This window comes from Anabrus simplex, chromosome 5 (genome assembly GCF_040414725.1).
Source record: "Anabrus simplex isolate iqAnaSimp1 chromosome 5, ASM4041472v1, whole genome shotgun sequence".
Taxonomy (NCBI): domain Eukaryota; kingdom Metazoa; phylum Arthropoda; class Insecta; order Orthoptera; family Tettigoniidae; genus Anabrus; species Anabrus simplex.
This window is the reverse complement of record NC_090269.1, coordinates 24,073,541-24,089,277: the sequence shown is the minus strand read 5'-3', so window position 1 is coordinate 24,089,277 and position 15,737 is coordinate 24,073,541. Positions and strand designations below refer to the sequence as shown.

Below are 15,737 nucleotides of genomic sequence, written 5' to 3'. Positions count from 1 at the left end.
TCCGAATAGCACCAGGGGCTCTACTCAGGGCTTAGTGTCGCCATCCGACGGACGAATCACCATCAACAGCGTCAATGCTCCCACGAGCAGAGAAGTTCGGGATTGAATCCAGGCTTTTGACGCGCAATCTAGCCATTAGAAATTGTATACCACCACCTCTCCTACTGTGCCGGCCAACATTCTGATGGTAAAAATATTTTCGACCAACTGGATTCGAACCGTCTAATTATGGTTTCAGACGATGCTGACCTAACGCTTTAAAGACCACAGTCATCAGACACCGCACAGACAGCGGACGTATTACACCACTTATGCACGAATATTTGCATGCTTCATATTATAGTATTCATGCCACCAACAGTATTTTATATAATATTATAAGGAGACTGCAATTTATGGTCTGTGGTCCCCGTTGTTAATGAGAAAAATGCCTGCTGCATAATATCATAAAGCAACCAGAATCATTGCTTCTAGCAAAATAGCATTATTTCGTGCAGTTGACATTTTAAATGAATCCTTCTTTGATTTAAGACAATCCTTACTGTTTACTTATGAATTATAAATCCATCAAAAAAATCCCTTACATTCGATTTTCCAAAATTGTAAACTTTTGTTGGAATGCGGCTTCTTAACCTCACTTGCACATCAAAGTTATATTCTATTTAATCAAATACTTCAATAAATTCTTCCATTGTTCTAATGCTAATACTACGTTCTAATTTTAGTACTTTTCTATTTAAGTACTGCAGTACTGGTAGTCAAAACTAACCCTTCTGCTAGGAAAATCACAGATACGTTAATAAAATGTCAAAAAGGCTGAATATAAACAGCAGTTTAAACCTACAATATAGAAGGTTTAACTTTGAACCAAGTTTAAATTTGGTACAAAGTTTAAACCAATGTGGAGAAAATGAATGTTAGTTTAAACTCAGACTTAAACCAGATTAAAATAAACCTAGTTTAAACTCATTTGTAGAAAACGGCCCTAAGCATGCATGTGTTTGTTTTAGATTGCGTGAGCACAACGTCCAATAATTTAAGTGTCCTGACACAGTTTCCTAAAGAACACTCCTTGGGCAACTCATAACTTAATGACGAAATTGTAAAGCATCTGTTTTTTGGAATCTTTGCATCAACGTTTTTCACCAAGTCTTCAGTAATGACAGATGGTCGCCCACTACACTTCTCTTCGTAGACATTAGTACGACCTTCTTTAAATGCTCTAACCCATTTTCTTACCATTCCTTTGCTTAAAGTGTGTTCTCCATACACTTCACTAATCTGGCGATGAATTTCAACAGCTTTCACACTCTTTCCATGTAGAAAATGAATCACAGCACGTACTTCACGCTCAGCAGGACCGTTAATTGTCAGATGCATTTTCAATACGCACAAACAAACATAAATATGGGTGAATGCTTCCATAAAGGGGTTTGTGGCTAGCCTACAGATGTACGTACTGAGTGCGCATGATCTGAACAACGACCGAAGCGCTCCAGCGGCCATGTATAAAAACGGTGCTTACTTAAAAAACATGCTTCGTATCATATTTTTATCATTGTGTAATCATGACTGATAGTGTGGTGGAAACACACCACATAAAAGAAGAATTTCAAAATGAAAAGCTAGGCTATTACTGTGCAACCTTGAAAATGGGTCATTGTGTTTTTTTAAACTTGAATATCAAAGACTATGGTGCTGATTGTTCACTGAAAAATTAAAAGGCAGATACTGAAAAATTGAAAGGCAAACTGAACAGTCACATTTGAAATGGAAACTAGAATTAATTTAATCAAGACAAGAGATAGGTATCGTATTCAGTTTCAGAAGCTAATGAAAATGTTTAAGAATGAATTTACCTTTTTGTCACCAACACGCTACTCAGCAAGGTAACTAAGCACACAAGATGGTTATTTTAATTTTCAACATAGTCTAACAGCTCAGCTCCAATTTTAATATTGTATGTGTAACAGCTCAGGTCCAATTTGAATTGTACACGTACAGAGGTTACTTATTAGGACTGTTCATTTTAGAATAATACCAATGGCAATGTCATACATGACAAACTTCGACTAGTGGACTTTAAATTTGCTACTTATAGTGTTGTAGTCTGAGTTTCTTGTCCTTCCTGTAAAATAATTTGTAAAACGTACATAATATTTTTAAAGTGTTAATTTGATTGTATTTGCACTATATATTGTCAGTTTTAGTCCATGGCTGAAGATGACCCATAATGGGGTCGAACCTGGTCCCATTGTACAAGTGATTTGACATCATATTTGTCACTGCTTTTCTCACTGGAAGTAGAGTCCACCTCTATAGCTTAATTGTTGGCACTATTAGCTGCAGTCCTCAGAGGCCCGGGTTCCATTCTCGGTACTGCCAGAGATTTAAGAATGGTCCTCTTCACATGTGCAACTACAAGGGCCCTTCACCTTGTATTAGTGTTATATGACTACAGAGAAGTTTCTGATGGCTTTCAGGTAGTTTGTGGGAAGAAGAGGGCTCCCACACACTATCTACACGGACAATGCTAGAACATTCCAGGCTGCTCACAGAGAACTGCAACAACTCAGCCAGGTCCTCACTGATCCGCGAACAAGCCAGTACTGTGCATATAACGAAGTTCAGTGGAAATTTATAGCACCACAGGCTGCTTGGTGGAGAGACTAGTGGGAAAGAATGGTGGGGACAGTTAAAAGATGCCTAAGGAAGGTACTGGGGAAGGCTAATTGGTGAGGAGACACTCAGAACACTATTGGTGGAAGTAGAAGCTGCCATTAACTCAAGACCAATAATTCAAGACGGATCTGAGACGCTGACTCCAAGTCATTTCCTGAACGGTAAACGACTAACTGCGCTGCCCACTGGCTCTGAACCCACAGTCCAAATAGACCTGAGAAAGGAGGTCAGGAGGACTTCCTAAAGAGATGTAGAAATTAGTATCTTGACCTCAGGAGCTACAACGAAGTTCGACTTCCAAACAGACAGAAGGGGGGTGCCGAGTAGGAGACTTCTTGCTGCTTCAGGATGACCTGCACTCTAGACATCTGTGGCAGAAGGCGCAAATCACAGAAAGGAGACCAAGCAGAGACAATAAAATACGAACCCTCATCCTTCAGATGGCCAGTGGGACAAAGATTTTTCAGCCTGTACAGCTGGTCTTCCCTCTGGAGGATGTTTTATTTTCTCTTTGTAATGTTTATTGTTGACGGTCGGAATAAAAGATGGATGTTTTGTAAGACATATTATCATTAGCCTACACACGAATCTTAATATTAACATCACAAAACCCAACAGCTTGTATGTGGTTAAAATGGTATGTGCAATTTGCCTCCATTAAGGGTGTGGCTAAAAGTGCTGCTCCATCTCAGAACGAGGACACAACTTTACCGAGGCAGGAAGTGCTAGACATTTCTTCTTAATCTTTTCTGTCTCATCTTTTTTTTTTTTTTTTTTTTTTTTGTATTGGTCTCTCAAGACTAGAAAGTCTCATGACCTGCCTCTTTTTCTGCCCATTCCACAAACCTACTACGCTCACGTGGCGCGTCCCAGGTGGTGAATAGGAGGATCCTAACCAGCTTGCCGGCGGACTTGAGGGAAATAAAATACCTCTCACAGACCAAACACACAACCCCCTGTGGATGGGGGAACGCAGACGAAGGATACACCCACGGTATCCCCTGCCTGTCATACGAGGCGACTAAAAGAGGCGACCAAGGGATGATCAAATTAGAACCATGATACTACTTGTAATTAGTACACCACGCAGGGAACACCATGGGTCGCTTTTACTTGTGCGTAGTACCATTATGTTAGGTACACAATAGGTGTGTAATTAGTAGCGACAGTGTGTGCTCAGGATGCATTTTACAGTACCTGTGATTCGTACCACTATATGAGCGATACTATGGGTGAGCAACACCATGGTTCTGCCTTGCCTATGATTACTACCCACTATGTGAGGAACACTGCGGGATAGTGCGAGTCCCTATGGTTAGTCCACTTATGTGAAGAACACCATAGGTTTGCATTGCCTGTATAGGTTTGCGTTTCCTGTAAATAGCTACGCAGTGTGCAAAACACCTTAGATCTGTGTTACATGTGCGCATTACATTACCTTGAGTAGTACCATAATGTGTGGAATACCGCGAGTCTGCGCTACTTTTGATTAGTACCACAACATGACAAATACCATGGTTCTACTTTCCTAGCAATAAGTACCATTATGAGGGGCCGATAACCTGGATTTTGGACCCGTTTAGACTACAAGCATCATCAGTTCAGTATTGTGCTTTAGAAGCAGTCCCTTGGTCAGTAATACTATTGTTTAAAGCTAGTTACTGGGAATGTGGGGCATTGCAAGTCGGATCCACTGATTGTTTTAACTTCATCCATCCATTCATTCTTCATCCTCACTTTTTGAATTCTGGTCAGTGGATGATTATGGATTTTTAGTTGTCCTTACATTTCATCTCATTTCGTGCCATTAGGGGCCGATGTCATAGATGTTAGGCCCCTTTAAACAACAAGCATTATCATCATCATCATCATCATCATGTAGTACAGGAGATATTATAAGTAGAATTTTGTAAACAATGTAAATTTATTAAGGATGAGCTGTGTGTTTAATAGAAAAAATCATTAGCGTAAATTATATAATATTGTATTATAGGAAAATTTTATTCTCTTGTTAATTTAATATTTAGTGCTTGACAATAATGTATTTTAGTGTACCATTTGCCACCGAGGTAAACACCTCATTTGCAAATAAAGAGATTTTGATTTTTGATTTTTGATCATCATTTTGCCCATTATTGTTAGTTTTTGTGGAGTTGGAACTCATCGTCTTTCTTCAAACGAGTAAGTTGGCTACGCAGTTTGGGCCATGTAACTATAAGCCTGCATTAGAGAGATAGTGTCAACAGCCCTGAAGATGTTTTATGTGGTTTCTCATTTCATACCAGGCAAATGCTGGGACTGTACCTGAATTAAGGCCATGGTCGTATCCTTGATAATCCTAGCCCTGACCTATCCTATCATGACCATAAGACCTGTCTGTTGTCAGTGTGATGTAAAACTAATAGTTAAAAAGAACTTATTTCTTCAGTCATAAGGCCCATTAACTGACCTGTCAATAACTATAGAAATTGGGTTGTACATGGAAGTTTCGTAATGCATCTGTTTCAGAACTTAATTTTGGAATTTTGGAAATTATGTACCTTATAAGTTGATAACTGGACATTCGTCATCTGAAGTGTGCGCAATGAATACAGGGTGTCTCATATAAACTAAGACCAAACGCACAGTGTTTGTACTATGCGCTACGGCAGCTGCCTCAACCGAACTTATATCATGCATGGCCTCCCTGTTTTAAGTTTGTACATAATCTTATATGAAATCTTACCTTATAAAAATTGTTTGAAGTGTTGTACTTCCTGGGTCATACAGGCATTGTATCTGGTAACCACATTCTGGCTGACACAAGTGAGTTCTGCCATTGTGCTGTTTCTGATTTCATTCATAATGTTTTCTTTCAGTTCCTCCAATGTGTGAGAATTTCTTCGATAAACTTTTTCTTTCAGTTTACCCCACAAGAAAATATCACAGACTGTTAGATCTGGAGAACGAGGGAGAAATAGACCAGCACTGATCACTTTGTCTGCAAACACTTCCGAGATTGTAAGAATGGAATCTTCTGCTGTATGAGCAGGGGCTGAATCTTGTAGAAACCACCCACGCGATCTTTCTTCTTCTGTTAGTTGATGGAAGAACGGTGTCATAATGTCATCTTGGTACCTCTCTGCATTTACTGGCATCTTGAAAAAAATAGGCCCAATTATTCATCTTGCACTAACAGCACACCAAACACCAGTCTTCCTATCATTGTGAGGGACTTCATGAACACCGTTAGGATTTTCTGCATGCCAATAGTGAGAGTTATTACAGTTCACACGACCATTAAGATGAAACCAGAACTTTTATATACAAAAATACGGTGTTGCAGTGATAACTGTTTCACCATGTTAACAGCTAAGATTCAGGCTAGCGACTGATGCTTGCCAGGTTGAACACGTACAGGCTGTTTACAAGATCAAGAACTATGCCTGCCCCTCCCATAATGTAGCTTACGCATCGGAGAATAAAAACACCGCTTCGGTGGTCTTAGTTTATATGAGAGACCCTGTATAGTGTACTTTAAATATCAGCACACTATCACGATCCTGATATAGAACATTGCCTTCACTCTTGCTTGAAAGTTATATTTGTTTTTTCCAGAGATCTGTTTAAAGAAGCACGCAAACGTTCCCCTTGTATTGTGTACATTGACGAGATTGATGCAATTGGACGCAAGCGTAGTGACGGTGTTGGTCAGTTTGACGGTGCCTCAGGAGAGGGAGAACAAACATTAAACCAGCTGCTGGTTGAAATGGATGGTATGGCCTCCAAGGAGGGGGTTATCATGTTAGCATCAACTAACAGGGCAGATGTACTGGACAAAGTGAGTGTAGTTAACATTTATTTCTCCTTTGTTTATAAATATTTCTCTTTAGAACAATAATCATTGCCTCAAGCCATCAAGATTCTTTCACTTGTAATTAATTGACTGATTTATGGTCATAGTGTTTGTCATATTTCATAAATTCAGCTGAACATATTCATATGTATTACCTCATACTTTGAATGTTCATCTTGTATGATGAAGTACTAACTTGTTTTGAAAATGAATATTTTATATGAGACATGATGGTCCTGCTCCATTGCTTATTATTTATAATTTTAGGCTCTGTTACGACCTGGCAGGTTTGATAGACACATCCTCATTGACCTACCAACTCTACAAGAAAGAAAAGAGATATTTGAGTACCACCTGAAAAGTATTGTTTTGGAGAAAGAACCTAGTTACTATTCTAGACGATTAGCACATTTGACTCCAGGGTTTAGTGGTAAGTAAAATAAATTTAACAATTAAACTAGCAGTTACCCGCGGCTTCGCTTGCATGGATTTTGTATTGTGATAAAAGTAATCATTCCTGGGTACTGTACTAAGACATTATCTGAAAATCCCTTAAGTATAAAAACTCACTAAAAAATTAAGTTTTATTTACCCCAGAAAGCTTTTGTATTGCCTTTTGGGGCTAAGATGACCATGCGACATAGAACTGCACATGTGAGAAACAGTCTTCTCTCAGGTCGAAAAAAAATACATGTTTCTTTATTTTCAAAGGAGATTCCAAATACAAATTGTCACATCTTTAAACTATTCAGTTTTTGAGATATATGTATCCTCATAAAAGTTATTCAACCCATTTTTAACCTCCTCTCCTCCCCCCAACCCCCCCCCCCCCCAAGAGGATTTTTCAAAAACAAAAAAATATGTGCTTCCTTATTTTTAACAGAGATTCCAAATACCAGTTTTCACATCTTTAAACTGTTCAGTTTTTGAGATTTAGATACACTCATTTTAAAAATTAACCCCCTATTTCACTCCCTTAGTGACAGAATATCCAAAAATCCTCCCTTAATGAGCACCTACATTGTAATATAATTGCCCCACAATTTCATTTCTTTATGTCCAGTAGTTTTGGCTCGGCGATGATGAATGAATCAATCAGTCAGTCAGGACATGATATTTTATATATAGAGAGATATTAATGAAAGTATTAGTTGCTTAGCAATTTGCTATTGCAGGATAGGGTAAGCCGTCGCCTGTAATCATTGGAGTGATCATTTAATGATTTCATTTTATGATTACTCAAAGCTGTCTGAAGTTGGAGATCTACCAATGTCTCATGATTTTCTGGCAGGTAATTCCGGATAGAACAAAACAGAAATGAAGCAAATCGGTCCAGTAGAATGAATGGACAGATTTGCCAGAGCTGTTTTTAGTAAACTCTGTTATTATGTAGATTAAATTGTGAAGCATTTGAGTGAACAAGATTGTGTATTACCCAGTTTGTTTTCTGAAACAGAAGAAAATGTCTGGTTGCTAATATCCTCTGGTATATGATAGTGTGTCCGCCTGTGTGGTGTAATGGTTAGTGTGATTAGCTGCCACCCCCGGAGGCCCAGGTTCGATTTCCGGCTCTGCCATGAAATTTGAAAGTGGTACAAGGGCTGGAAGAGGACCCACTCAGTCTCGGGAGGTCAACTGACTACAAGTAGGGTTCAATTCCCACCTCAGCCATCCTCAAAGGGGTTTTCCGTGGTTTCTCACTTCTCCTCCAGACAAATGCTGGTTAAGGCCACAGCCGCTTCCTTCCCTCTTCCTTGTCTATCCTTCCAATCTTCCCATTCCCCATCCCCCCCACAAGGCCTCTGTTCAGCATAGCAGGTGAGGTCACCTGGGCAAGGTATTGGTCCTCCTTCCCTGTTGTATCCTCATGACCCAAAGTCTCACACCCAAGACACTGCCCTTGAGGCGGTAGAGGTGGGATCCCTCGCCGAGTCGGAAGGACAAACTAAGCCTGGATGGTAAACTGATTAAGAAAGAAAGACATGATGGTGTAGTTAATAGTTGTGTGTTCCAAGTATTTCAATTAGAATACTGAATTATAGTTTGGAAATAAGTTCACTACTTTTCTGCACCAAACTCAGTCAATCAGTCACCACTGATCTGCATTTAGGGCTGTCACCCTGGTGGCAGATTCCCTATCAGTATTTTACCTAGTCTATTCTTTGATTTCAAAGCAGTTTGAAATGTATTGGTCTCCCTTGGTAATTATTCCAGTCACTAATTCCTCTTCCTAAAAACGAATAGTTGCCTTAGTTGCCGACATGAATTCCAAATTTTTAGAGAAATCCTTTCCAGGGTGGTGGGGGTGGCGGCAGCAGCGGTGGTGATGGTGGTGGTTTTAAGGGAAGCAGAACTAGACAACCATCCCCTCTTAACATCAATCAAAGGGGTAAAGGGAAGAAAGGTCCATGTAGGTTACATAAATGAAGGACTCCCTAGGCCTTGCGCCTTGCAAACTACTACCATCGACCGGGCAAATCGCCTGTGCGGTTAGGGGTACGCAGCTGTGAGCTTGCATCCGAGGAGATAGTGGATTCAAACTCCACTGTCGGCAGCCCTGAAGATGGTTTTCTGTGGTTTCCCATTTTCATACCAGGCAAATGCTGGGGCTGTACCTTAATTAAGGCCACAGCCGCTTCCGTCCCACTCCTAGGCCTTTCCTATCCCGTCATTGCCATAAGACCTATCTGTGTCAGTGTGACATAAAGCCATTTGTAAAAAAAGAAATATATATATAAAAAAAACTACTACCATCAAGGTTGGAAGAGAACAAGAGTTAATCAAGGGAAGTTGGATAACAAAAATGGAAGCAATGCCAAACCCAGCTTGGCTCCCTGTAGTCTCCAAACCTGTTTAAAGCCCAGGGGATTACCCTTTTAATCACCTTTTACAATCTGGCGGGAATACTGTGGGTATATTGTACACCCTTGCCTACAGGGGTTGAATAGAGAGGCCATGACCACTTCCTTCCCACTCCTAGCCCTTTCCTCTCCCCGAGGCCTATCTGTGTTGATGCGATGTAAAGCAAGTTCAAAGAAAAAGAACGGAAAAAAGAATCATAGATGTTCTTTCATGATAATTTGGAACAATCTCATTTTCTCACATAATATCTATCACTGACCAGATTTTATTGACTAGCTGAACACCACATGTATTGTCTGGTAAGATGGGCAGGTAACATTAGTGGTACTTATCCGAAAGAGTGAGAGTGAGCAAAGTAGCATGGGAGGGAAGAAGAGAGAGAAGGTGAGGTGGGGTGCATTTTGCATAAGCTTGTCACCTCTAGCCCAGGGCCACTCTCACAATTTTTTTATCACATCTTCACTCACATTGTTTGTACCTATAATTGCTTATTAAAGCGAAAGTAAATGAAAAATATGTTGTTGCCTTGGTTTATCCGACCATTCTTACCGCCTACACCTCCCTCAAAAACTAGCTGAAGAAGTCCGGTCGTTTTAAGATGTGTCTTATCATTCTGTCTCTTCTTCTGGTCAAATTTTGCCAAATCATTCGCCTCTTACAAGTTCGAGTCAGTATTTTTTCATTTGTGATTCAATCTACTCATCTCACCAACAGCATTCTTCTGTAATGACACCACATTTCAAAAGTTTCTCTTTCTTTCTGAGCCAGTTATTGCCCATATTTCACTGTCGTGACAAAAGTCTTCACAAAACATCTTTCTAATTTCTATATAAATGTTTGAAGTGAGTAAATTTCTTTTGTTAATGTAGGTCTTCAGCAGTATTCTCATCGTCATAGGATATAAACTTCATGGTTTCGATCCGTATTAAATTGTGATCACAGTAATAACTAAACTTATGTTGTAATGGTACATCTTTTCAATACTATATTATGCAATGTTTACATTACATTTTTAATCTTGGAACTAGTTTCAGCCTTGGCTGGCCATCATCAGCCATAATACAAAACTGTACAAACACATCTAATGACTAAAACAAATGTACAAATACAAATGACATTAAAAGGTATTAAAAGCATCTAGGATGAACTATGTGTACAACACATAAAATACATAATGAAATTAAAATAAGGCTCTAAAATCTTTAGATGCATTGCATCATGTTAAAATGTTTCATTAGTGCTTCCTGTTAACACGTTGGAGATGGCCATACTTGAATGTGCTACCCTACAAAAATCACAGGATTTTTAATGGTTTTTGAAATTTTTTCAGTGCTAGGGTAAGCCATGATTATAACAACTTTTGGAATATTTAGAAAGATCACACTTTCTTCTACACAAAAATGAGTTTTGATTATCATAATAGTGCAGCAATTTTAAAATATACTGTAAATTTATGAAGATAATGAGTTTTACAAACAAAAAGAAATCTGACGCAGCCATGGATGCCAATTCGGTTAATATTTGGAAATCTCTCTAATATTGTGGACACATCCACTGAAACACATTAATACAGTTTCTAACCTAATTGGTCAATTGGCACCGGTATCCTTGTTTACAACCAGGAATTTGCTTTCCTACTGTTCGTTGTTTGATGACGGGGTTGCATAGAGTTGCTGCAGGTTGTCGTCTGTACACGGGAAACACCCACATTTTTAGGAAGGGGTATAAAATAGTATTACAGAACCCGCTTCAGAACGCGGTATAAAACTACGTTACACTTCACACCAATTTGAAATTAGCTCATTATCTACATTTACTTACCTGAAGCGCCAGAATCTTCATGTTTAGTGTGTAATTGTTATCCTCATCCTCATTTTGAGAACTCGTGTCTTCCATAAGAACATCCGTTATGGATTCGTTGTCAAAATTTCGTACACTTGAATTAGACATGCTAAATATTCACAAGCAGTACACAAACAAGCCTGTTTCTCGAACACACACTCTTCCTGTCCGCATGTGCCGTACGTACTTTCCCGCTCATTTCACAGTTGAGAGTTATCGATGACGCAGCCCTAGGTTATGTAGGAACGTGGTTGTGTTATAAGTGTGTTGAAAGAAGAGCTTCCGACTTATGCTCATAACTAGTACATCTTATGCTTATAGAAGTATTCAACAGTATCCTAGTGAAGTCACAGCTCGCTGAACCAGCAGCTACTGTTTTTTAGCTATAATGAAAACGTGCCTGTAGATTCACCGAGCTCCATCAGCAGCAATGAAATAGCACGCCCATAATTTCGACGAGCGGCATCTCCAATGTGTTAAAATGTCTTGAAAAACACATTAGAGCACTCAAAACCTAGGGAGTCTTTCCTTTTTAATATCCTTCGTGGTCCTTGTCTTTCTTTGGCCGATACCTTCATTTTTCGAAGTGTCGGATAACTTCCATATTTTTCTCTCTGATTAGTGTTATATAGAGGATGACTGCCCAGTTGTACTTCCTCTTATAACAATAATCACCACCTAAAATGGGAAGACCACCCCTAGTATGTTCTTGTGGTGCCAACTTCACTGTGGCCCACATCCTCATAGAATGTACCGATCTCTCTGGCCTAAGACGGAACCTCAGCCTGCAGAAGACACCCGAACTTGTACTAGCCGATGATGAGAATACTAACACCGTTGGGGTCGAAAAAGAACAAGAACTGACCAAGGGAGGTCAGATAGGATAGATGAAAGTGAGGAGCCTGACACAAGTAAGTGGAAGCAATGTCAAGACTCAGCTAAGGACCCCCATGGTCGCCAACCCACGCTCCCAATGTTTAGAGCCTCTGGGGTCCCTTTTAGTCGCCTTTTATGACGATCAGGGGATTAAGTAGGTGTTATTCTGCCGGCCCCACCCAGAAGGTACCTATTTAGGAGGAAAGAGGGCATCGATCTTCCTATAAAAAACTACAGCCTCTCTCCACAAAGACCAGAAAGAGAACTGCCGTGCGGCAGTTGTTACCTTAATTGCTTTCAGCTTGTTGGAAGTTTAGATTGCTAGCCACTCCAAATCACAGAACACCAAGATGATTCAACATAGCTGAGAACAAGTAGCTGGTACATTCACAGGTCTAGGTGGTAAAAGTACCGCTTCTTTTTGCAGCTTGATGGGCAAGTTAATTTCCCGCAATCCCAACGTGGGTTGGGAGCCACGTGAAAGTAATTCTGGTGCCAGCATCACACAACCTGGCTAGAAGGCCTTCAGTCTGCTGTACCAGTTGGGTGTTGTGGGAAACAAGTGTCAGTAGACTGCAGAGAACTTGAAAATTTGGTACCTATGAGAAAGTGGTCTCTTTCATCACCCAGCGCAATTTGCAGGTCTCACTACAAGTGAATCTCGCATTTTATTCTAACAGATGGCAGAGGAACCAGAACTCTTATCAGGTGACAATTTTCACCCTTGTTTACTTCATTTTCCTCTCTGACTGGTCATCTGGATTCTAATTTCACCCTCTTGACTAAAAATAGTGATGTGTACTTCAGGCCTACTAGAAAAGGTACCCCTGTATTGCCAGTCTAAAACATTGTCTGGCAATGACAGTGCTGAGATTAACCAAAGGTACAGTTCTTAATGTAAATGAGTGGCCACATAGAACTAGGGATTGTTTGTATACCAAGGTGACAGATTTACACAGTGATTTGTGATTGGTCTTTGTAACGTATCTGTGTCTCACTTATTATTAAAATTTTAAAATATCTCTCACTATCGTATGTCAGTCAACTAAAGTCCACATCTTAACACCCACATACTTGTATTCGTAGATTGACTCTCTTCTAATCAATCCCAGTTCTTTTCAAACCTATTCCTCAGCCACTAATGGGCTGTTTTTACTTTCCACTTCCATGGAGGGCATCCATATTCATTAATGCCTGTATTCACCAACATCAGTTACTTTTGCTGTTATCTTAGATTTCCAAAACTCGGATAATATCATTACCTCGGATAACGCTCGTTTCTGTATTCACCGCAGAATTTATTATCTCGGTTCCCCAAAACTAAGTTTTCATTTCAGTCTGAATTTGAACCTTAAATTTTTCATATTGACGCACGGAAAACAAATGACTACTTACTGCCGCCACTATCAAACTGTAAACAGGTTTTCAATTACTTTCATTGTTTGCAAATAATTGATAGTAAATTATGTCCACTATTAACCAGAAATGAAGCAAGAAGCCTAATGCGACCTTCCAAGTGAAGGAATTGTTATTGAATTTGGTGGCGGAAAGCATTAACATCATACAGAATAAGAAAACATATTATAGACTACACATTGTTTATTTCACTCAAAAAAATAAGAGCAATATTCCTTAGTTCGTCATTAAAAATCACTCAGTCATGTAGGTACAGTAGAAGATATAAGCTACAATTGAGAATTCATGTTAGGCCTACCTACCAGTGTGTGTTGGGGATTTCAGGTTATGTTCGTGCATGGATAACACTGACAGTGTCGAAGAGTTAGATAACCTAAAATGTGTTTCAAAATAAGTGTTATCATAGTTCTCATAGTTCTTTTTATCCATCTAGGACGTTTTATTGCATAACTTTGGTCATATTCCTCGTCGTCGTGATTTTCTCTTTCAGTTAAATGTTCAAGCCATTTATGAGCTGCCATCTTGAAAGATTTCCTGTTTTTCTGGTAAAATATTAAACCAAGATAATACTCGTTATCTGAGATAATGTTGTTGGTGAATACAAAGGTAACTGTTATCTCGGTTTTCTTTGCTTTAAACCAAGATTTTACTCTCATTGATGAATACGGGCCTAAGAGATCTTTTGACAGATCTTTTGGTCTTATGGAACCTATTGCTGAGTTCTAATGTCACCAGAGATCTTTTATGTTTTGACTTCATACAACTACATGACGTCCTGAGAGGACTTTTTTTTCTCTTTCACTCCAGGTGACTGCTTGAGCTGTTCCTTAATCAAGGCCTTCCTAGATCTAGTCCTTTCACATCCCATCAACGCTAAAACTAGAGTTGGGTGGGAAGAGGCTGAAAGCATCTCCCTTATTTGCCAGATGTCATAGTTCAGTACTGGGCCATGAACTTAAGAGTTAGCTGCAGTCGCTTAAGTGCGGCCAGTATCAAGTATTCGGGAGATAGTGGGTTCGAACCCCACTGTCGGCTGTCCTGAAGATAGTTTTCCGTGGTTTCCCACTTTCACACCAGGCAAATGCTGGGGCTGTACCTTAATTAAGGCCATGGCCGCTTCCTTCCCACTCCTCTCTCGAATTCCTCCTTCAATTAATCTTGAGGTGACTACGATTTTGTAACTGCTTGTCTCTTGTAAATTGTAAATTTACTTCTCCATTCTAGTCACCTCAGTAGTTTGGGATTAGCCTCTGCATCATCGGGCCACATGCCCAAGTAGGGTTTTAACCGTAGTTTTCTAGGAGCGCAAGTGTACACCTCCATATATTTTTGAGTTTGGGCCAATAATTTATCCTGTTCTTTTTCACGAAGGCCCAGTAGAATGGGTACTAGATACCCCTGTGTAAACTAAAAGGTAATTAATATGGTATTGTAAATTGTAGGTTGTGCCTAGAGAGGCCTGAAGGTGTAATTTTATTGAGCAGAGACGCTCTTTTCTGTCTTGTAATAGTTAATGGTTGCCTTGAGTAGGCCGTAAGAGTTCGGAAGCACTGTCTCCTTGGTAGAAGTTGTAGAGCATGTGAGCTCTTTTCTGGTAATATAATAGATATTTGTGTAATATTGAGTGGTGCCTTTGAAGGCCTTAAATTGTAACCGTTGGAGCAAAAGTGCTCTTGAAAATTGTGTTTTGGGAGAGATCTCTCCTTGTTTATCTAACTAAATGCAACATTAGCGATGTTGGGACCTTTGTAAATTATGAGCTTGAAGCTCAAAGTTGTAAACTACCAATTCTTGGTTTTTCTGTTTTGTACCAAAATTGCTCTGTACCTGAAATCTTGTTCTTTCACCAAGTGAAGAATTTTGTTAAAATTTAAGATCTGAAAAGAAATATAACCTTTATTTTAAAATTTTAAATTAATCTTTGACTATCGTAGATACACCCATTCCCACCAGCACCTTCTTTCACCTCTGCTTTCCACAGAATACGGTACCCCGGAACATATTCAACCACCCCTACACACAGAGGAAGTTAGAAGTTCCCTTATTAGTAATCAGTTCAACATCTTTACTTATTGAGAAATCTTTTTTTTTTTCTATCTGTTAATAAAGAAATAATTTTGTTAGTATGCATTTTGACCATCATTTATACATTTTGATCATTTTTCTGATAAATTGTTTTTATATAATGTTGTGTATAATATTGTAATGGTATGTCTGCTCCACC

The 15,737-nt window shown here is 39.3% G+C and overlaps 1 protein-coding gene across 1 annotated transcript in view; it reads left to right on the top strand.

Moving 5' to 3' along the window:
• Positions 1-15,737, top strand: part of Spg7 (Paraplegin) — a 44,472-nt gene that overhangs the window by 11,096 nt on the left and 17,639 nt on the right. The window contains exons 7-8 of the mRNA XM_067147907.2: positions 6,280-6,502; positions 6,785-6,947. Of these exons, the coding sequence (XP_067004008.2) occupies positions 6,280-6,502; positions 6,785-6,947 (386 nt within the window). The remainder of the gene's footprint in view (positions 1-6,279; positions 6,503-6,784; positions 6,948-15,737) is intronic.